General features: G+C 40.8%; 1 protein-coding gene across 1 annotated transcript in view; it reads left to right on the top strand.

Moving 5' to 3' along the window:
- LOC149828425 (glutathione S-transferase zeta class-like) overlaps window positions 1–22923 on the top strand; it is a 53652-nt gene extending 30729 nt beyond the window's left edge. The window contains exons 6-8 of the mRNA XM_090017048.1: window positions 19615–19676; window positions 19970–20026; window positions 22611–22923. Coding sequence (XP_089873174.1) covers window positions 19615–19676; window positions 19970–20026; window positions 22611–22712 — 221 coding nt within the window. The 3' untranslated portion in view covers window positions 22713–22923. The remainder of the gene's footprint in view (window positions 1–19614; window positions 19677–19969; window positions 20027–22610) is intronic.
- The last annotated feature ends 244 nt before the right edge of the window (window positions 22924–23167 follow it).

Here is a 23167-nt window from a genome sequence, read left to right as displayed (position 1 = left end):
GGATATACCAGACCCGACCCATAGTGTAATGTAAACTTAAATACATGTTTAGGTCACGATTTCTTTTACTGAAATCGTGACAGCCGCAGTCGATCTCTCCCTTTCTTTCCCTCTCTCTTTCTCTTCTCTTTCTCAATACAGGAACAAAAGGGAAAATTTACAGACACCACACTCTCAGACACCATGTTCTCACATGCTCCGGTGTCAATGATGACATCACAAGCGTGACCCTCACAGTTGCATCGGGTCCTGAAGATGTTATTTCTTAACCACTTTGATGGGGCCGATTCTCGGGGTGTGGTCAACACATGACGGATGGACAACAAGCTTTCGACGTTACCGTCGAACTCTATAATCCCCCTCTCATCCTCGTCGTCAACTAATGACTTGTCATCACTATCACTCTCACTTGTGGATGTAGACTCTACAATTCCTTCAACAAGATGGGTGTTCCTGCTCACGGTGGGACACTTGGACGCGACATGCCCTAACTCTTGACATCTAAAACAACGAAGGGTCGACTCACTAGGTTTGGCTTTGGACCGGGTGTTGAAAGATGGGCCTGACTGGTCAATTTTGCTAAGGTCTGCTCTAGGCTTGGAATCACTAGGGGAGCTTGCTCCCCTGGTTGGGAGACACCCGACTTAGGTCGACTGGTGGGTTCACTACGGGATGTCCTATATTCTTCTCTCCTCTTCAGCTTGTCCTCGATGTTCATGGCGTAACTGCTGGCCTGATCTAATGTCTCAACTGTGACACAACTAAAATCATCAGAGATAGCAGGACGGAGACCCGAAATGTACATCGTGACCTGCTGACGAGTTGTTTCCTCAATCTGCACACGCAGGGAAAGACGATGGAACTCCGCGGTGTACTCTGCTACAGTTCGGGAACCTTGGCGCAGGGTCAGGTATTCCTTGTAGGTTCGCTCGGCGTGATCCGAAGGCACGAACTTTGACTGCATCAGTCTTTGCATTTCCTCCCACGACTGTACGCGCTCTAATCCCTGACGCTCCCTCGATCGTTGTAGCTCCACCCAACATATCTGTGCTAGGCCTCTCAATCGCGTAGACGCTAGCGAGACACGACGATGTTCAGCGACGGCGTGGTAGTCGAAGAAGAACTGCACTGCGTAAGACCAGTCGAAAAACTGCTCTGTGTCGAATCGCCCCGCAAACTCCGGAAGATCCAGTTTCACGCCATAAGTGGAGGAGTGTTCTGGTGCTCGTTGTTGTCGCGACTCCACCATTCCTGCAGGATGCTCGTTCCAGAAAATATCGTCGTCCCATACTGCTTCATTGTCCGTAGTACGGTATTGCTCGCCGGAATGCTGGTGCTGTCGAACTCGCCCGATGGGGGGTCGGTGGTCAGGGCGCGCCGGTTCCTGCTGACATTGCCTCGGTCTGGTTTGCCCGTGGGCGGGCACCACCTGTGGTCGGTATTGTGGTACTGGAATGACGGGAAGTCCAAGGTAGGGGGGAGGGTTCGGGTTCCTGGCGGGTAGAATTGGTATAATATGGTTGTGGGTTAGGAGTATGGTGTTGGGTCGGATGTTGTGTTGGGTTCTGGGCCAGGGTTGGGTAAACAGGTGGGTTTGGGTTTGGGTTTGGGTTTGGGTATGGGTATGGGTATGGGTATGGGGCTTGATGGGTATATGGATGGGTTGACTCGCCCGATGGGATATGGATCGGGCCGATTCCTACACTACTCGTCGGACCCAGATAGGGGTGGGCTGGATCGGGGTTCGCGTTGTGGGGATAATAGGCTTGGTTTGAACTCGATCCCCGATCCATTAGATTATGGGTTTGGTTTTGACCCGGCTCAAATCCAAACTGGAGCTCCGTCCGGGTCCGATATGGGTTATGGTCGGCATGGGGTATATTTTGAGGGTCGGAATTAATGGGTTGGTTCTGGTTCGGGGCTGCCCGCGAACCGGAACCAACTAGGTAGGCTGGGTAAGGGGTGTCTAGACCCAAACCTGTTCCCTGAGACTCAATGGTTGGTCCCAGCGAAACAGGCCTGGGTCCTGTTGCATTAAAAACTATATTGATTCCTCTTCGGTCTGGCCCGATCAACAAGGGTTCGCCAACTCCAGCTCATAGGGATACGACTACAGAGCCTCCCCGTGTGGGGTCGGGGGAGAAAGGTAAGTCCCTCCCAAGCCGGGCTGATAAAACCGGGCCAGCAGCAGGGTCCAGCGTGACGCTGGGCCCCTGTCGACTAAACTCCCCCTGCGACGCAGCCCGCGTGAAACCCTGCCACGATCCCGGGCCTGCAGGTGGACCCAGCGCAACGCTGGGACCCTGCAGGCTCGGGCTGACCTTCTGCGCAATCGCTGTTACGCCTGGCCACGAACTCTGGCCTGCAGGTGGACCCAGCGTACTGTTGGGGCCCTGCGGGTTCGGGTCCACCTGCGATACAGACGCAACTACTCGTTGCCGGGAATGAGGCACTCTTACCAGGGATTCGCTGTTCGCCGAGATCCCCTGGTGCTGTTGAAGAATGTCCGGGCCAGGCATGGACGCTGGAACTGCTGGGAAGGCAGCGGTAGGTCCTTGTTGTAGGGGCGTCGGCTGAGACGACTCGACAACCTGTGGAAAATTTGCAGACGCACCCTCAGCGAAGCCTGCATTTGGTACTGTGTGCGACCCCTTGCGCGACTCGAATGCCGCCATACGATTATCCATCCCATCCAGCCTTTTCGATAGGCCGGCGATATCCCGACTCATGCGCAACATATTCTCCTGTATCTTCGTCAACACCTCCATGACACGCAACATTGGATCTTCGCTGCTCGCCTCCTCACGCGCTTCGCCTTGTACCGGATCGGTTCCAGCCTCAAGAGCCATACTGCTGATGAAGGTGGAACACAAGCTCTGATACCACTTTGATGCAGTCCAAGTGGAGGAGTGAAAAAACAGCAACCCACCGTGAATCGGTGTGGCTCCAACTCTTTATTAATCTCAATAAGGTTCAATAATCAATGGGGAAGCAATCAACAGTAAAGAACTGAAAGGAAAAGAAGCAGAATGCAAAAATAATAAATGAGGAAAGCAAGAATGCTGAAAGAAAGTGACGGCTGAGCCTTTTTTCCAAATTCTCTGCCCATGCAACCCTAGGCGTGAGCCTTTTAAAGGCTAATTAGTGGACCCGGGTCGCGGGTCCAGAATTGGATCCGACCCGCGATCCGGGTGATCTTCCATCTGCTGCTGGTTCTGGGTCGTGCGAACTCCACCACACCTGGAGTAGGTGCGCAGGGGTACCTCCCTGCGTCGTGGCTCCGTCCCTGCAAGTGGATCATACACGCGAGGCAGCTCATCTGTCCTTTGTGGTAGATCGGGTGGCACTATGGGTCCACTCGGGTCCTGCCCTGCATCAATAGGTCAGTTCCATAACAAACTGGTAGGTGCAGGAATAGACAAGGAAGAATAAAATAAAGTAGGACATTCACAAGATAAGTAATTTATTTCATTAGAAGCAGTAATTAAAATGTGTAATTGAAATGCGAGAAAGTAATTTTATTCTAGCATGTGCAACATATGCAAAGAACTACTGTACTGAAAGAGGTATTTATCACAAGATATAAGCAACATCATAAGCAGTATGAATTTCATTAATCTACAACTATTGTGAACAGGGTATTCTTTAAGTTCTGATATTAGTTGGTTTGTGGGTATGCACAAACACGAAGCGTAGAAATAGCCGAGACCGATCCGGGGGTTTATTATGTCAAGTGTTTTCATTAACCCGGATGGCTGACTGAGTCCACTTCTAAGGAAACGGTCAATGACAGAGAGTAAATCCCCAAAGGCATTCGTAGCCTATGAATGCATCCAACTTCTACATAAGTACCTGGGAGCTACTACCTATGATAATTTATGGTAGTCTCATTTTCCCTAACTCTGATGACTCAGGAAGCCAAGTCTTTTGCTCGTAGAGTGGTTGTTAACAACCTGTCTATCAGAGTTTTTGTACCATCCATCCTCTCTCTTGATGAACCGTGAGAGTCGAATTGTCACGACGAGGGTTTCTTAACCATCGCCTCATTCTACGTGCTTTGGTTTGCTAGACTCACTCGAGCATCTTGCCTGTGAAGGCGAATTATCACTATTATGTGATCTCAGCATTGTGCTCTATGCACGCTTCGAGGTTGCCACAACCTCATCATCCAAACATCGTAACACCAACGCGACGTACTTGTCCAAAAGTATGACCGTACCTGTCTAAAGGCACGACTACGATAAGAGGGTAACAATTAATACAATTTGACATGTATTGCTCTTTGAGTGTTTGGCCTATGAAGGCGAACATCATTACCTTTATTTATTTTAACAGAGTGCTCATTGCACAGTTCGAGGTGCTCAACGACCTCTCATACTTCTCATTGTAGTGTGCGTACTGTACCTGTCTAAAGGTCCGGCTACGATAGTAGATCATGGGTTTCTCGAAGGATAACCCAACATTGTGTTCCGTAGGATATAGTATAAGTGATTTCAATTAGCAAACTTAGTTTCTATGAAACAAGAACACAAGTCTTAGGATCGTCGTGGATCCGAGTATCTCTCTCGAGTAACCGACTCAGGGTGCAGATAATTGCATCTAGCTACTCACAGAGAGAACACTAGCTTTAAAAGTAGGCTTTCATGCTCGAGAAATTGAACCTTGCACCAAGGTCCTTTTCTCAACACTACAGTGTTTGTACTCAATTTTGCACCCCTTTTGAAATGTGAAAATTATTGTACGTGCACCAGCACACCCTGCGAAGCTTGCCTGAGGGCGGTAAAGGAACAAACATGTACTAGCAATACTAAGTATCTACGGTGCAACGTCAACAGAAAGCAAGTACATAGTAACAGGAATTTACTATAGAACAAGCCTATGCATGTAGAATACGAAAAACATGTAAATTTCAGAAAAATAAAGACAAGTAAATAACAGGAGATCACAAAGTCATATGGATGTAAATATCACTTGTCATTATCTCAATATCCAAATACTTTATTTAATTCATCCAAAGTCCTCGTGCAACTTTCCCCTACCTCGGGAGGTTACGTCGCTGTGTACGCCTACGAGTGTAGGTGATGAAGGGCTCGAGCCGCGAGGCACGAGCGGGGTCCATCGTGTAATCTATGAAAAGTACAATGTTAATATAAAAGCGACAAAAGAAGAGGCAGGGAGCAGGGGTACTTCCCTGTTCACCGGTCGTCGGCCCAAGCGAACAGGAGAGGGTGCCATAGCACCCTTTCGCTAAAACAGGAACGATGGGAGGGTGGCGTACCCTCCCTAATTGATTAGTACGCAAGAGGTAAGGGTCGAACCCCTGCCTGAAAGAGCAGGCCTTGGCGGTAGGGGCATCGCCACTGCCGGTCTGTCAAAAAGGACTAGAGACGGCAGGGGCTCTCTGTCGGACGACAGAGACTTCCTGCTAGAAAGAAAACATCGACATGGACAAAGCTCCTGCTTGCAGAAAAAGGACAGCGGTCGGGCTGCGCCCCTGCCTTTCGAACTAAGCGCGCAGGTGGGGATCCGGCCCCTGCCTATCAACAGGTCACGGTTGCAGGGGCTTGGACCTTGCCCTACAAACAGAAGGGAGACAAGGGGGAAGGTGTTAAAATATGATGTATATATATATATATATATTATGACACATACACATATATATTAACATATATATATGTCTATGTGTCTATCTACATATATAAATATATATATTTATTTTGTAATACCCAATAGGGGTAATTCTATCTTTTCATTTGTACACGCATATCCTAGATATGCTTCTTTTTTATTTTTCCTCTTTTATTCTTTTTCTTTTTTACTTTTTTGTTTTTCCTTTTTTTATTTGATTGAGAGTGGTCCCCATAGAGTCGTTGGACCCCTCCAACGGTCATAAATATGACCGTTGGAGGGGCTCCAACGACTCTATTGGAGCCCCTCCTTGGGTCCCTTAGTGTGTATAAATAAGGGGCTTGGCCCCATGTATTCTTTAAGCTTCTTATGAAGCATTTTATGAGTGAAATATATTTTTTTACCTTTTTGTGTGTTTGACCACCTTTTGTGGTTTATTTTGCCTATTAGTGGCCTCTTGTGTATGTGCGTGCTTCCGTGCTTACTCTTGGAGATTTTGCCTCTCTCGTTTGGCACTTCATTACATGGTATCAAAGCCTTGGTTGAGAAGGTTTCATCGGATCCTCTCTTGACAAGTAATATCTCTCCTCTCTCTTGTCTTCAAAATTCTTTTTATATAAATGGCCAACAAAGATGTAAAAATCGATCTCTCATTCAAATTGGATGGGACCAATTACCGCATGTGGGCGGCCGCTATGGAAAATAATCTCAAAGGTAAAAAACTTTGGGGTTATGTATGTGGAACCATTCCAGAACCACAATTGAAGTTAACTAAGTTTGAAGGAGATGCAGAAAAAGCATTGAACGAAGAAGAAAAAGAGAAGGCTATTCTTGACTACTCTTCTAAAATGGAAGATTGGGAAAGTGAGCATGCTAAAATTCTAGCATGGTTCACGAATAATGTCGAATTAAAGATTTGTGCAAATCTTGCAAAATTCAAGAAGGCTAATGAAGTTTGGTTTTTTATGAAAGGCATCTACACTCAAAGAGACCTTGCTAGGCATTTTTTTCTATAAGAAAAGGTAAGAGCTACCAAGCAAGGTGATATGAGTATTATGGACTATTATAGTGCCCTATCTTCTTTATGGGATGGGCTTGTTCTTCTCGAACCTCAATGTGAAGGTAGTGCTATTGCCATGCGACAAGAGCAAATGAAAAAAGAGAGGTTCTTTCAATTTATTCATGGGCTTCGTCCCGAATTTGAGCAACTTAGAGGATCCCTTCTTCATAGGGCCTCTACCCCTTTAAGTGACATTTTGGCTGACTTATGTCAAGAAGAAACTCGTTTGGCCTTGAAAAGAGATGTTGATGAAGTACATGCCGTGTCTAGACCCGGCAACAATGTAAGATCATATAAACCACCACATTTTTGGAAGAATAATGGTGGTGGAGGAAGAAAAATCATTTGTCATAATTGTAATGAACCGGGCCATATTCGTCCGGATTGCCCTAAATTCAAAAAGAAGGTGGCTTCCTTGGTTGAAACTCCTCCAAACACAAATGAAGATTCAAAGAAGGATGGAGACATAAAGGAGTCCATCGCTCATCTAACCAAAACTCTTCAACAATTTATAAAGATGAACTCCTCTACATCATCCTCTTCACCTTCCACTTCCGGTGCCGCCATCTCTTTTCCAGGTATGACTTCTTGGATTCTTGACTCGGGTGCCTCCTTCCATATGACTCCAAATGCATCATTTTTGTCAAAACAAAGTCTCAATAAATTCAAATCATATGTATCCACTGCCGATGGAACATCCTTGAATGTTAAAGGCATTGGAAATCTTGAGAAAACTTATGACCCAAACAAAGAATGTTTTGTTCCCAAAATACGAATTATTCCAAAACTTAATCTAAATCTTTTTTCAGTTTCTCAAATTACCGATTTTGAGTGTAATGTCTCTTTTTCACCAACCCATTGTTATGTGCAGGATCTTCGGTTCGGGAAGCGGATTGGGCAAGGCCATAGAAGAGGGGACCTTTATTATATGAATTTTTTGTCTTTGCCATCCAAATCATTTTGTAATCATGTTCAATCTAAAGATATTGAGACTTGGCATAAGAGGCTTGGACACCCTAGTATTTCCAAGTTGTACCTCTTTCCGTTTTTGAAAAAATTTTGTAATACAAATACATTTACATGCAATGATTGTATTCTTGGGAAGATTCATTCTCTTCCATATTCACATAGTAATTTTGTGTCAAAAAGACCTTTTGAACTTGTGCATTCCGATGTATGGGGACCGACACCCGTTATGTCCAAAGGGAGCTATTCTTACTATGTTTCTTTTATTGATGACTTTACTAGATATACATGGGTTTACATTATTAAAAATAAATCCGATGTCTTCACTAATTTTAAAGAATTTCATGTTCTTATTCAAAATCAATTTCAAAACAATATAGCCATATTTAGATCTGACTCTGGAGGTGAGTACATGTCTAAAGATTTTCAAAATTATTTTAAAATAAATGGAATTTTGCACCAACGATCTTGTCCTAAAACTCCGCAACAAAATGGTCTTGCGGAAAGAAAACATAGACATTTAATCGAAACCACAAGAACTCTTCTTGTGTCTAAAAATGTTCCTAAAAACTTTTGGGTCGAAGCTCTTCTTACCGCAACATATTTTATAAATCGTATGCCCTCTTTTTCTTTAAAAAATGTTTCACCTTTTAAAAAATTATTTAAAATTACTCCAGATTTTAATAGACTAAGAATCTTTGGATGCAAATGCTTTGTACTTATTCAAGGACAAGATAAATTGTCACCCATAGCTCTTGAATGTATGTTCATTGGCTATGGTGAGAATAAAAAAGGCTATAGATGCTATGATATTCGAAACAATAAACTGTATGTGTCAAGAAATGTAAACTTTCTTGAAGAACAAAATGGTTTTGATATTCACACATCTAGAGAAGACATCGATTATTCCTTTCTATTTGACTTAGCTCCTAGAATTGAGTCCCCTGATGCAATTATTTGTGATACTACTTGTGATGACATCTTACATTATAATGATATACCACAACATGATAATGTTTCTCAAAATGAAAACCTTAATGATATAAATGTATATACCCGACAGTTAGGAAATGAACATCAACCTGCTATTGACAGATACTCTCAAGACTTCTCTTTAGAAGAATCTATTGATAACAATCCACCTAGGAGATCTTCTCGTACTAGTAGGCCACCTCAAAAATTTGTGTCTTATGAATCCTTTTCTCCGAATTATAGGACTTGTCTCATGTTAATACATTTGTATCATGAGCCTACCTCATTCAAAGAAGCTAAAGATCATCCACATTGGATTGAAGTTATGAAAATCGAATTAGAGACTCTTAACAAAGCCCAAACTTGGAGCATTATTCGTCAACCATTAGGAAAAAAGGCAATTGGGTGTAGATGAGTATATAAAGTCAAAACCAAATGTGATGGGTCTCTAGAAAGATACAAAGCTCGCTTGGTTGCAAAAGGCTACACCCAGGAATATGGGATTGATTATGAAGAAACCTTTGCTCCTGTAGACAGAATGACTAGTGTACGAACATTAATTGCTTTAGCCTCCATCAAGCAATGGCCGATATATCAACTTGATGTTAAAAATGCTTTTCTAAATGAAACTCTATGTGAAGAAGTTCTCATGGACCCTCCGCCAGGTCTTGAAATTAGGAAAGTATATATTCTAAAGTTGAATAAAGCTCTCTATGGTCTTAAACAAACACCAAAAGCTTGGTATGATCTTTTTAGCAAAGTAGTTCTTGATAATGGTTTTTCCTCATGTTACACAGATACTGCTTTGTTTATTAAATCTTCTAATGAATACATAACAATTTTGTTGTTATATGTTGATGACATGATTATCACAGGTAATGATAAGAAAGGTATTGACCTTATTAAAAATATTCTTAAGAAAAATTTTGATATGTCTGACCTGGGTTTTCTAAGGTATTCCTTAGGAATTGAAGTTGCATACTCCCCCAAAGGGTATGTCCTATCTCAGATGAAGCTTGCCTCCGACATTATTGCCCGGTCTGGGCTGACAGATGATAAAAGGGTGGAGACTCCAGAAGTGATCAACGCCAAGATGAGAGCCAGTGATGGCACTCCATTAGCAGACCCCACGCCTTACCGTCAGTTGATTGGATCACTGACATATTTATCTATTACGAGGCCTGACATTTCACATGCAGTTCATAGTGCAAGTCAATTTCAGACTGTTCTTTCTACTATTCACATGGCAGCAGTAATGAGGATTATCAGATACTTGAAAAATACCATAACTAAAGGATTATTCTTACCCTCTTCTTCACCTCTTACTTTACTTGCGTATACTGACTCCGATTGGGGGGGTAACCCCGATGATCGTATTTCTACCACAGGTTATTGTGTGTTTCTTGGTGAGAGATTGTATGGTTAAGAAGCTTGCTTAAAGATATGGGTGTCTCATTCTCAACTCCTTCAAAGTTGTGTTGCGACAACAAGAGTTCTATCTATATTGCTAGCAATTACACCTTTCATGAACGAACAAAACACATTGAGATGGACTATCATTATATTCGTGATGAGTTCTTACGGGGCACCATTCAACTCCCATATGTTCCTACCGAATATCAGTTGGCGGACTTCTTCACCAAAGCTTTGCCATCGCCTCGCTTCTACTTTTTCCTTAGCTAACTCTCGGTGATTTCATCGTGTGTTTGAGGGGGGGTGTTAAAATATGATGTATATATATATATATAGAGAGAGAGAGAGAGATTATGACACGTACACATATATATTAACATATATATGTCTATCTACATATATAAATATATATATTTATTTTGTAATACCCAATAGGGGTTATTCTGTCTTTTCACTTGTACACGCATATCCTAGATATGCTTCTTTTGTATTTTTCCTCTTTTATTCTTTTTCATTTTTACTTTTTTGTTTTTCCTTTTTTTATTTGATTGAGAGTGGTCCCCATAGAGTCGTTGGACCCCTCCAACGACTCTATGGGAGCCCCTCCTTGGGTCCCTTAGTGTGTATAAATAAGGGGCTTGGCCCCATGTATTCTTTAAGCTTCTTATGAAGCATTTTATGAGTGAAATATATTTTTTTACCTTTTTGTGTGTTTGACCACCTTTTGTGGTTTATTTTGCCTATTAGTGGCCTTTTGTGTATGTGCGTGCTTCCGTGCTTACTCTTGGAGATTTCGCCTCTCTCGTTTGGCACTTCATTACAGAAGGCCCCTGCCTGACGATATTCTAGAATAGCAGGGATTCTCCTCCCTGCTTGCTGAAGTTAGAAGGGATGGCAGGGGCCTTGCCCCTGCTTATCGAGAACACACAGCAGCAGGGGCGTGCCCCTGACTGCCGAAAGACCCACGGCAGCAAGGGCGTGCCCCTGCTTGTCGGGATACGCACGGCAGCAGGGGCGATCGCCCCTGCCAACCGAATACCCAAAATGGCAGGGGCACAACCCCTGCTTAAGCCATGCACAAGCGGTAGGGGGGTGTTTCCCCTCGTCGTCCTATCGAGAAACAAAGGGACAGGGGCATAGGCCCCTGCCGATCCTTCTAAAACAGGCCACAGAGAGGGGGAGGGCGCGGCAGGGGGCCGTCGGCCTCCTGCCGGTTTTTCAGCGAACGCAGAAAGAATGGGGGAGGGTACGATAGGGAGCCGTCGGCCTCCTGTCGGCCCTCCGGCAAACATAAGAAGAAGGAGAAGAAGGGGAAGAAGAAGAAAAAGAAGGGAAGAGAAAGTGTGTACCTGAGAGAGAGTTGTCGTCGTCGGCGGCGGCGGCGGCTCCGGGGTTCAGTCGCACACCGGGAGCGAGAGAGAGAGAGCACAATCGAGAGGGAGAGGAGGAGGAGCGCAGGGGTGAGGGCTTCCCCCTCACCCTTTGCGTGATTTTAAGGGCGCGGGAGGGTGCAGATCGGGGGTTTCCCTTTTTAGCAGAGGGGGAAAAAACGCAGACCCGCGGCTGCGAGGGGAGAGAGAGAGGCAAGCGTAAAATGTTTAAAGGGAAAACCCTTAGGGTTTTCCCTGGACTCGGTTCGGGTTTGGGTCCGGGTCCGGATGTGACCTGGGTCCGGATGTTTTTTTTTAAAACGTGGGTTTTACAATATATCTCATCAATAGAATGCCTTCTTCTTCTTTACAAAATATAACACTAGTTGAAAAACTCTTTAAAGTATCTCCTGATTGTGCTACACTGAGAATTTTTTGGTGCAAATGTTTTGTTTTTACTAACAAAAATGATAAACTCTCTTCTCGTGCTATTCCTTGTGCCTTCTTGGGTTATGCAGATAACCAAAAAGGCTATTGGTGCTTTGATCCTAAAAATAAAAACTTATGGCTCACGTATTATGACCTTAGAAAAAGAAAGCTTTTTTAACTTTGAAAAGGTGAAGAAAGTAGATGAGTACTTTTTATTTGATTTAAGTTCAAGTCATGAAAAATGTGATTATGAATGTGATCTGGATAGTGGTCTTCATATAATAGATGTAAGTGTTCTTGATAATGGTCATGATGATATAATTACTGAAGAGCAACCTCATAGGAACAAAAACTATTTACAATATTCTAGGCGTAGGGACCTTAGAAAAACCATGTGCATTGGAGAAATATGTTGAACAACCTGAAGTTCCTACTAGAAGGTCATCTAGGATTTCCAAACCACCTGAAAAGTTTGTATCTTATAATTCTTTTTCTCCAAAATACATGGCATTTATTGCATCAATTCATTCATATGTAGAACCTTCAAACTATACTCAAGCTAAAGAACATTTTGAATGGGTAAAAGCCATGAGAATAAAGTTAGAAGTTTTAGAAAAGGCTAATACTCGGACCATTCATGATGTTCCAAAAGGAAAAAAACCTATAGGTTGTAGGTGAGTATACAAAATTAAAACAAAGATTGATGAAACTCTTGAAAGATATAAAGTCAAATAGTTGCCTAGAGATATTCTCAAGAATATGACATAGATTATGGGGAAACCTTTGCTCTAGTTGCTAGAATGACCACTGTTCGAACTCTAGTAGCATTAGCCACTTTTCGAAAATGACCTGTTGAGACTAAGATGTTTTTAGTAAATAAGTTTTTCTAAACTAGAGGTTATTTGAAACTTATTCTTTAATGAGGGACCTGGGTGTAATTTTGCTCTTTGGACTATCTTTATTTAATATAGAGATTAGCCCTAATTGAAAGTACGGGTTCTCCTTTTCCTTTGTGCAGCCATCTCTCTCTCTCTCTCTCTCTCTCTCTCTCTCTCTCTCTCTCTCTCTCTCTCTCTCTCTCTCTCTCTCTCTTCTCTCTCGATCTGAGTGGTAGGTACATCTTCAACATGGTATCAGAGCAATAGCCGATCGTGGGAGCGTGATCGAGTGTGATCAAAGCACAATCGATCGTGGAGGCTTTCGTGATCGTGTAGAAAAAAAAAACGTTGATTCAATGAATATTTTTCAATCAGGTCAGTGATTAAATTTTTTTTAAGATCTGATGACAGATCTGGTCGTGGATGCTAGTTGTGGGTTTCGTAGCCCCTTGGTGCTGTTTTTTTTGTGATTACCTACTGCCGAGTTGGTAGTTCCTGCCGTGATCCTTAAAAAGTTTGGTTGTTGTTGGTGATTCTGAAAATGATTGTCCTGCCGTGATCCTTCAAAAGTGTGGTTGCTGTTGGTGATTCTGAAAATGATTGGTTGTCATTTCGCTGTGAGTTTTCGTGACTACCTACGCTGGAAGTGGATTGTTGTTGGTGATTCTGTACTCTGTGTGCTCTATTTAAAAGTCGTGAATCTGATTGCTTTTTGCTGTCATGATGTATATGGCTGGGAGATGGTCGGGAGTTAAAATTTTTTTATGTTATCACTGGTTGTGCTCAGATTCTATTTAGTGAGCAGCTATCGTGATTCTTTTGACTCAGCAAGCAGCTGGGTGCTGTGTCGTGATCCATTTAACTTAGCTGTTTTCTTTTAAACAGCATGTTAATAAATTTTTTTTAATCAGCAGGCGTGATTCCCTGCGGTGTTGGGAAAAAAAAATATTTATTCTATTTGTGGGAACCTTGTCTTTTGGAGTGGGATTCTGTGTTGGGTATTGCTACTGGTTGTCGTAGAGGCTGATGTGATGGTAAAACACACTAGGTTGTGTTGGATGTGTGATCTTGATTTGCAACCTGGTGCCATCCTTGGTTGAGATTTCATTGGTGAAGTCAAAATTTGATATAGTCGGGCTTACAGTTGATTGTGGGTATGCGCGGTCGTGGTTGCTCCTGCATTTTGTGAATCAAGCACATCAGTTTATATTATGGCTCAAATGGTTAAATCAGATGTAGATTCCTCCAATGATTGTGTAACTCTTAGCAGGGCTGAATATGACGAACTCCTTTCTTTACGATCATCCAATTCGAAGTCTTCTGTTGCGGAGGTTGTGTGCTCGGCAGGTAATGGCCAATCGGCTCAAGGTGGTAGGTGGGTCATTGATTCTGGAGCCTCTGGTCACTTGTGCGGAAACTCGAGCAATTTTTTGAGTTTAAAACCTGTGACAGGTCAAAAAGGGGTACGTCTTGCTGATGGTAGTTCTTCCCCAATTGTAGGGCAGGGAAACATGTCTATTACCCCTACTCTTCAATTGTCACATGTTCTTCATGCTCCTTCGTTTCCACAGAATTTATTATCAGTCAGTCGAATGACAAAAGAGTTGAATTGTAGAGTGATTTTTGATCCTATGGGATGCACCTTTCAGGACTTGTTGACGGGGAGAAGGATTGGTGGTGGCTATGAGGAAGGTGGTCTGTATTACCTACACCAACCAGAAGTTTCGGCCTATTCTGCTGTTACATCATCCTCAAGTACTCTATTGTGGCATCATCGTTTGGGTCACCTTCCAGTGACAAAACTTCGTCGTGTCATCCCTCATGTACCTTCTTCATTTTCTTTTCAGTGTGAAACATGTCAATTAGGAAAACATTGTCGAAGCTCTTTTCCTTCCAGTCAGAGTCCATCAAGTCAAGGATTGTTTGATCTTCTTCATGTAGATGTGTGGGGTCCGAGTAGGATTCCGAATAGGTCTCAGTGTCGTTATTATCTAGTTATTGTTGATGACTTCTCGAGACTATCGTGGGTGTTCTTATTAAAAGATCGGTCTCAAGGTCCTGTCATTCTTAAATCTTTAATTGCAGAGATAAAAACTCAATTTGACATATGTGTTAAAACTGTTTGCACTGATAATGCTATTGAGTTCAAATCCAAAGACTTACTTCAATTCTATTCTGTTAATGGGATTCAACCTCAATTTACATGTCCCCATACCTCCCAGCAAAATGGGGTGGCTGAGAGGAAACATAGACAAATCCTTAATGTTGCTCGGTGCCTTATGATTCAATCCAATATGCCTGCTACATACTGGGGCGATGCGGTTTTGACAGCCGGGTTTCTTATAAATCGCATGCCGTCAAGTTCTGTAGAAGACCAGATCCCAATTCAAATTCTCCGTCCAGAGACTCCTCTCTTTCCTATTCCCCCTAAAGTTTTTGGATGTGTGTGTTTTGTGCATAAGCTGGGTCCTGATCGAGATAAACTTGCTGCGTAGTCTATTAAATGTGTTTTCCTTGGGTATCCTAAGAATAAAAAAGGATATCGTTGCTATGATCCTATATCTCATAAAGAGTATGTCAGTGCGGACGTTACCTTCTTTGAGTCTATTCCTTATTTTTCGAGTATTACTCCAAGGTTACAAGAGAGTCAGGGTGATGTTTTTCCTCTGCCAATTCCCCCTTTTCCTTTAGAGTCGTTCACTCCAAAGCCTGTGGCTCCATCCTCTGGGGAGTCTCGATACAAAAACCCTCCTATAGTGTATACTCACAGGTTACCACCTACCTCCATGCCCCCATTATCTCCTTCTCCTGAGGCAAGTAACTCTGAGGATCCTGAAATTTCTGCTATTGATGAGGATCTTCCTATTGCTCTGCGAAAAGGGAAAAGACAGTGCACCCTTCATCCCATTTCTCAATTTGTTTCTGAAGTTAATCTTGGGGCTTCTATGAAGAATTTTATTTCGGCTTTGTCTGCCTCCTCTGTTCCGCTTCATCACAGTCAGGCTCGATTCGACCCCAAATGGATGCAGGCTATGCAGGATGAGATGGATGCCCTATGTTCTAGGGGCACTTGGAATTTGGTTGATCCTCCAACTGATGCAGATATTGTTGGCTGCAAATGGGTATATACCATTAAATATAACTCGGATGGGTCAATTGAACGGTACAAAGCCCGGTTGGTTGCAAAAGGATATACTCAGACTTATGGTGTTGACTTTTTTGAAACTTTCTCCCCAGTTGCTCGACTTGGCACTATTCGTCTTGTTCTTTCTGTTGTTGTGCACCATGGATGGCCCTTGTTTCAGTTGGGTGTCAAGAATGCCTTTTTGTATGGGGATTTGCATGAGACTGTTTACATGCAACAACCCCCAGGCTTCGAGGTTCAGGGGGAGTGTAAGAAGGTGTGCAAGTTGAAGAAGGCTATTTATGGCCTGAAGCAGAGTCCAAGGGCATGGTTTCACAAATTATTTGAGGTAATGTCGAGTTTTGGCTTTGTCAGGTCAGCCTCAGATCACTCCTTGTTTATCAAGAAAACCAATGTTGGAATAATGGTTATGGTGGTATATGTCGATGACATCATATTAACAGGGAGCAATGCCCAAGATATTTCTGCCACAAAAGATCATCTTCAGAAACACTTTGTTACTAAAGATCTTGGTCACCTTCGATATTTTCTGGGTATCGAAGTTGCAAGAAACAAAGAGGGCTTAGTGTTGTCTCAAAGAAAGTATGTGTTGGACTTATTAAAAGAGACTGGAATGCTAGGAGCCAAGCCAGCTAATATTCCAATGGATCCCAAAACTCACATGTTCGATGAGAAGTCTGAGTATGTGGACAGTGCCAGCTTTAGATCCTTGGTGGGTAAGTTGCTATATGTGACTGTTACTAGACCTGACATTTCATTAGCTGTGAGTAAAATCAGTCAGTTCATGGACAAACCTACAAAAGTTCACTGGGATGCAGCTATGATGGTTCTCCGGTACTTAAAGGCATCTCCTGGTAAAGGTTTGTTGTTTAAACGAAATCCATCTTTGGACGTTGTTGCTTACACTGACGCAGATTATGCAGGATCTGTTGAAGATAGGAAGTCAACATCTGGATTTTGTGCGTTTGTGGGAGGAAATCTTGTTACCTGGAGGAGTAAGAAACAAACCGTTGTAGCCAGGTCAAGTGCTGAATCTGAATACCGAGCAATGGCCCAGACTGCAGCTGAGATTATGTGGGTAAAATCAATCTTGACTGAGCTTCAGGAGAAAGTATCCCTACCTATGTTGATGATGTGTGACAATAGGGCGGCTACATATATTGCCAACAATCCAGTGTTTCATGAAAGAACTAAACATATTGAAGTTGACTGTCACTATGTTCGCGACTTGGTTCAGGCTGGGTATATCTGCACCGATCATGTATCTTCCGAACATCAAGTAGCTGATGTTTTTACCAAAGCCCTGGCAAGACCAAATTTCTCAAAGTGTTGTGACAAGCTAAGCATGATTGATATCTATGCTCCAGCTTGAGGGGGAGTGTTGAGACTAAGATGTTTTTAGTAAATAAGTTTTTCTAAACTAGAGGTTATTTGAAACTTATTCTTTAATGAGGGACCTGGGTGTAATTTTGCTCTTTGGACTATCTCTATTTAATATAGAGATTAGCCCTAATTGAAAGTACGGGTTCTCCTTTTCCTTTGTGCAGCCATCTCTCTCTCTCTCTCTCTCTCTCTCTCCCTCTCTTCTCTCTCGATTTGAGTGGTAGGTACATCTTCAACATGACCTATATTTCAAATGGATGTTAAAAGTGATTTTTTTAATAGAAACCTAGTATAAGAAGTTTATATGGAGGCACCACCAAGTATAAGTGTTTCTAAGGGTAAAGTTCTTCGCTTTGAAAAAGGCTCTCTATAGACTTAAACAAGCCCCAAAGGTTTGGTATGACCAGTTTAGTCCAGTTATGCTTGATATTGAATTTAGAACTTGTTTGACTGACACTGCATTGTTTGTTAAGATTTCTAATACAGGTATTATTATTATTCTTGTCTATGTGGACTACATGATCATCACCAGGGAAGATAAATCGGGAGTTAAAAATATTAAAAAACTTCTCAAAAAACATTTTGAAATGACTGATTTAAGCTTCTTAAAATATTTCTTAGGAATCAAAGTTGCTTACTCTCCTATTGGATATTTATTATCTCAATCTAAATTTGCTTTTGACATTGTCTCTAGGTCTGACATCACAAATGATAAAATAGTTGATACCCCTGATATTGCCAACACCAAGATGCAAATTGATGATGGAGAACTTTTCGAAGATTCTACTTCTTACAGATAACTTATTGAAGCACTCTTTTACCTTTCAATTACTATACCTAACATAACACACGTTGTACACACATCTAGTCAATTTCAGCATACTTTCACTTCTATTCACATGGATGCAGTTTTGCGTATTATTAGATATATTAAGATTTCTCTTTCTCGAGGCCTCTTTAGGTCTGTTTCATCTTCTTTAGATTTAATTGCTTATATTGATGATGACTGGGGAGTTGATCCCAATAACAGACACTCAACCACGGTTTTTTGTGTTTTTTAGGTGAATCTCTGATTTTATGGCAATGCAAGAAGCAACAGAAGGTTTCACTTTCATCATCAGAGGCTGAATATCGGGCCATGGCAATTACAACGATAGAGGTAGTTTAGCTCAGAAGGTTGTTGGCTGATATGAGAGCTCAAGTGATAGGAGCCTCCCACATGTGTTGTGACAACAAGAGTGCGATCTACATTGCCACTAATCATATTTTTCATGAACGTACTAAACATATCGAAATTGATTGTTGCTATGTTCGAGAGGACTATTTACATGAGACCATGATGCCTTATGTTACATCAAAATACCAGTTAGCAAATTTCTTCACCAAACCTCTCGTTGCTCCTCGTTTCCACTTTCTATTAGACAAACTTTTAGATATTGTACTGTAAGTTTGAGGGAGAGTTAAAAATTGTAAAAATATATATTTATATATATTATTATGTATATTTATTTATATAAATATATATTTATCTCTTTCTTTATTCTTCCTTTTTTCTTTTTTCTTTTTGTAATTGAACTAGTCAACACATGTTGACTAGTCAACAACATAAGTCTTTGGGGTCCCAACGACTCTCTATGGAGCCCCCCTCTTTTGTGTATAAATATGGGGCAAAACCCCCACGTTTTGGAATGCTTCTTGCATGAAGGTTATCAATAAAATATTATTTATTTTTAGCTTCTTGTCTTGCCCCTTGTGTGGGTTTTGTAAGTAAGCCCATTTGTGGCTTTTGGTGTGTTTTGTGAGTAAGCCCATTTGTGGCTTTTGGTGGACCTTGTTGGTGCCTTCTGTTTCCTCTACAGCTTAGTGTACGTAACTTTGTGCAACAAAACATTTTTTTCTCTTTTTTTATTTGAAGGATGTGTTTTTTTTTTCTGAAATGCTGGGACCATGCTCCTTGATGTGAAAGATAAAAAAGGTTGAGCAATTAGGATGCAAGACAAGGAGAGGGGAAGCGTTTTTTTTTGCATCAATAGAACTACAGTTTGTAAGTTGATGTGAAAGCATGGATGATTGTAACAAACTATTCTGCTGTTCTATTATACATAGCACTGATAGTTGTATTGAATGATTGATTAGTAGCATTCCTTCTGCTCAGGTGATTACTTGTATTCAGCATGCATGTACTACATACATACCGACACATCTTCCTATGTATCCACCTGAATTAATGGAGTATATTGAAATTGGTTGTTGTCGGATTTTCTTTTGATTGCTTATGCTTTAGTTTTTTTCTATCAGTAAGATGGAGTAAAGTTGCAATGATATTTTTTAGTTCACAATTTTATCTAAAGTTGTTTTTTACTTCTGAAGCCATTGAGAAGCTGCTTGAGAAACTTTCTGGTAGATATGCCACTGGTGATGATGTTTATCTGGTTAGTTTTCATTGTTTTCCTGGTTAACATGTTGATCCTCTAAATGCTTCTTCTCCATGAATATGAAATGTTCTTGCAATGATTGTGTTCTGCCTGTTTTGTTGCTTTTCTGGAAAAGTAATTAATTTCCCATAGTCATTGACTATGATGCTCATTCCTTTTACTTGACTATGATATTCCTCATTTCTTTTACGTGCTCATGAGAGCAAACGTTCAACTTGTTTTAACCACATTTTTGGTATTATATAACTTAATGGAGGGTTATGGTTTTGAATTAATGTTGTTTTATACAGGCGGATATATTTTTGGCCCCACAGATCAGTAATGCAGAGCGTTTTGGCATTGATATGGTTAGTTTCTCTTCCTTCAACCTAGTATTTCTTCAATATTAAAATCTTTAACTATACTATAAGATTGTAGCTGGAGGAAGATGGAAGGTGCTAACTTGCTAATAATACTCCTAAAACCTAAAGGATGAAGAAAAAAATGACGTGCACTTCAAACTATGGGAATTAAGTTAATGATGTAGGTTTCTCACAGTTTTGTCAGTTAAGGGTTTAATTCTTCCTATTTGTGTGATCTTTTGAAATATGCATCATTTATTTCTTCTATAATATTTCTCTCTTCCAAGGGCGTTAAACATCCCCTTGTCTCTAAAAATTCGAAGTTGACTAGTTGCCATGGTCAGTGCCTTGTTTCTTTGAAGTACATTGATCACCTGATGATGCATAAATGGTGGGTATTTTCTATTCATGCAGCTACTTTTGATTAGTAGTAACCTAATCATGCTGCTTTTTTGGTTAATTTTCATTTATAAAGTATTTTATTCAATAACACTTTTGGCCTAACTGATAAAGCTTTGTGTACAAGAATTTACCATATAATTACTATGGTTAAATAGAGCTAAATGCTGGCAGACTAGTAGTTTTTTAGTAGATTTACTATGAATGCTCCTCTCCTCCAAAACACACTTAGAGGTAATCATCATCTCGGTAGTTTGTATGTTGACCTCCCTATGCGATTGGATCATCTTACTTCATTCAACTTTCTACTTGGTTTCTTGAGTTTCTTTAAAATCTAATGCTTCACATGTATTAATTCCATGTATCCACAACTTAAGATGCCCTTATATTATTTGTCTTTCATGGAAGATCTATGTCACATGGATACAGGTAAGGGTGCGGGTACAACACGACAATTCCTAAAAATGTGGGTACGGGGACACAGCGATATATGTATAATATATATATATATATATATATATATATATATATGTATAATATATATATATATATTAAATATTACATAAATATAAAATAAATTTCAAAAATCAAAATCTATTATTCTAACAAGACAACATAAATTAATTTAACATTTAAACAATTAACATTTAACAACCAACTAAACTAGTAAACAACTTTTATTCAAAGAATCAAAATTCAATAACAAGTAAAGCTACAACTATAACTAACAAATTAACATTTAAGAAACAATTTATAGCAAGCTAATAACAATTTCAGATAAATAGATATTAGACATTAATACCTAACAATTAGCACTTAGCAAACAGAACTATAGAAAAACATTCATAAACATAGTATCAAGTATCAACTATCAAGTTAACAAATAGAACGCTTACCAAAAAGACAAAAAGGTCCAAAAATCCAAAAGTCCATAACAAAAACATCGAGGTTTGTCTGTTTCTTCATCACCCATATCAAAATATATTCAGTCTGAAATATCTAAATAATTTATATGTAGTCTGAAAATATCTAGATTATTAAATATATTCAATAGAAAACATCTAAATAACTATACTGTCTGAAAATAGACAATTTATATTCGGTTTGAATATCTAATAATATATATAAGTATAACTGGAAAACACCTTAAAACAAAAAAAATTGAAAAACAACTTAAAAAAAAAAAACTGAAAGAGGGAAATTGAGAGGGGGAAAGAGATGGGGAAGACAAGTACAAGAGAGAGGGAAACAAGGAGGGGGAAGAGAGAGAGGGAGAGAGTACCTGAGCTGCGCAGAGAGAGTAACAGCTGCGAAGGGGCGGTGCTGCGAGGGGTGGAGAGAGCTGAGAGAGAGAGAGACAGCAAGTCAGGGGGTTAGGGCAGAGAGAGAGAGAGAGAGAGAGGGGGGGGGGGGGTTCTTTAAAAAAACTTGACACGGGTCGGGTTTTTTGGACCGACCTGATGCAGTGCGGGACCTGATCTGCGGCGTACCCGCACTGCGTCTGTGGCGGTACCCATGTCGACACGGGTACAGCACCCTAAATGGAGTGTTCATGTTACATAGTGGAAGATATTCCAAGTTAGTAAATCTGGAAGGGAGGCATAATCTATCCACTTTTGGTTCCAAGAAACCTCATGGTTTCTTTTCTCCTGTTTTTGTGAGTTAAGTCGGTGAACATTGTTTTAATCCTGATAGCTTATCCAAGTCATGATCCACTAGATTTGCTGCTTCTCTGTCTTCATTCCATTCAGCATTCACCGAGATACTTTTGAGAACCCACAGCTTGTCTATCTAGAGATACTTCGCTTCCACATGGCTAGCTCACTCGAACTTTTAGAGGAACTCTAAGTTGGTGAATTGGTGATTAAGGCATCTTTTACTCTTAAAATGTATTCTTCTAGCTTGTGTTGACAGATACGAGCAACAGTTTGTTATTCATGTAACAGGATGGCAGAAAATTGTAACTAATTTATTAATTTCTACTGGTGATACTATAAAGGAGTCGGAGGTAATTCTCATCAATTGATATGTTTGTTGGACTTTGTATTTCTGAATTCTTGAAGGTCTTGCTGTTCAGTTGCCAAAATAGACCATTGGAACTAAAAGGAAATACATTATTTATCTTTTATTTCTCAACTACTGATGATAGGCTTTGCACTGAGGGCATTGTTTAAAACTTTTGCATGTACAGTCCAGATTTCCAACTCTAAGTCGGATCAATGATGCGTATAGAGAGCTGCCAGCCTTTCAAGCTGCTTTACCGGAAAGACAACCTGATGCTACAATGATATGAGCCAATTCTTCTCTCCTTTCTACTCTAGATGGAGTCTTTGCATTTGCAGTTGTATGCTGGAATGATGATGTCAGGAAAATATGAATGCTAAAATATTGATCAATAGATTTTATGTTCTATGCATTCCTAGAAGATTACTAAACTGTGATTCGAAAAGAATCAGGTGTTTTCCTTCATCTTTAAAAGGTTGGAGTATTTGATCATTTTCAAATTCCTCTCTTGCTCCAATATGGGATTTTGAAATAAATTGTGAATAATGCCTCATTTTTCAGCAGGTTGCACAAAACAAGCATAGACCTTTTAATTCTTCGTTAGGTATTACAACTAGTTAAAGAATGGAAGGTCTCTGGATAATGTTTGTTAAAATGTAATCTATATATATCTCTCTCTCTATATATATATAGAGAGAGAGATACATACATATATATATATATATATATATATATATAATTTTT

The sequence above is a fragment of the Nuphar pumila genome, chromosome 9 (assembly GCF_984573655.1).
Source record: "Nuphar pumila chromosome 9, dmNupPumi1.hap1.1, whole genome shotgun sequence".
Classification (NCBI taxonomy): Eukaryota; Viridiplantae; Streptophyta; class Magnoliopsida; order Nymphaeales; family Nymphaeaceae; genus Nuphar; species Nuphar pumila.
The sequence above is the reverse complement of the archived record's forward strand: the minus strand, read 5'-3'. Positions and strand labels throughout refer to the sequence as shown.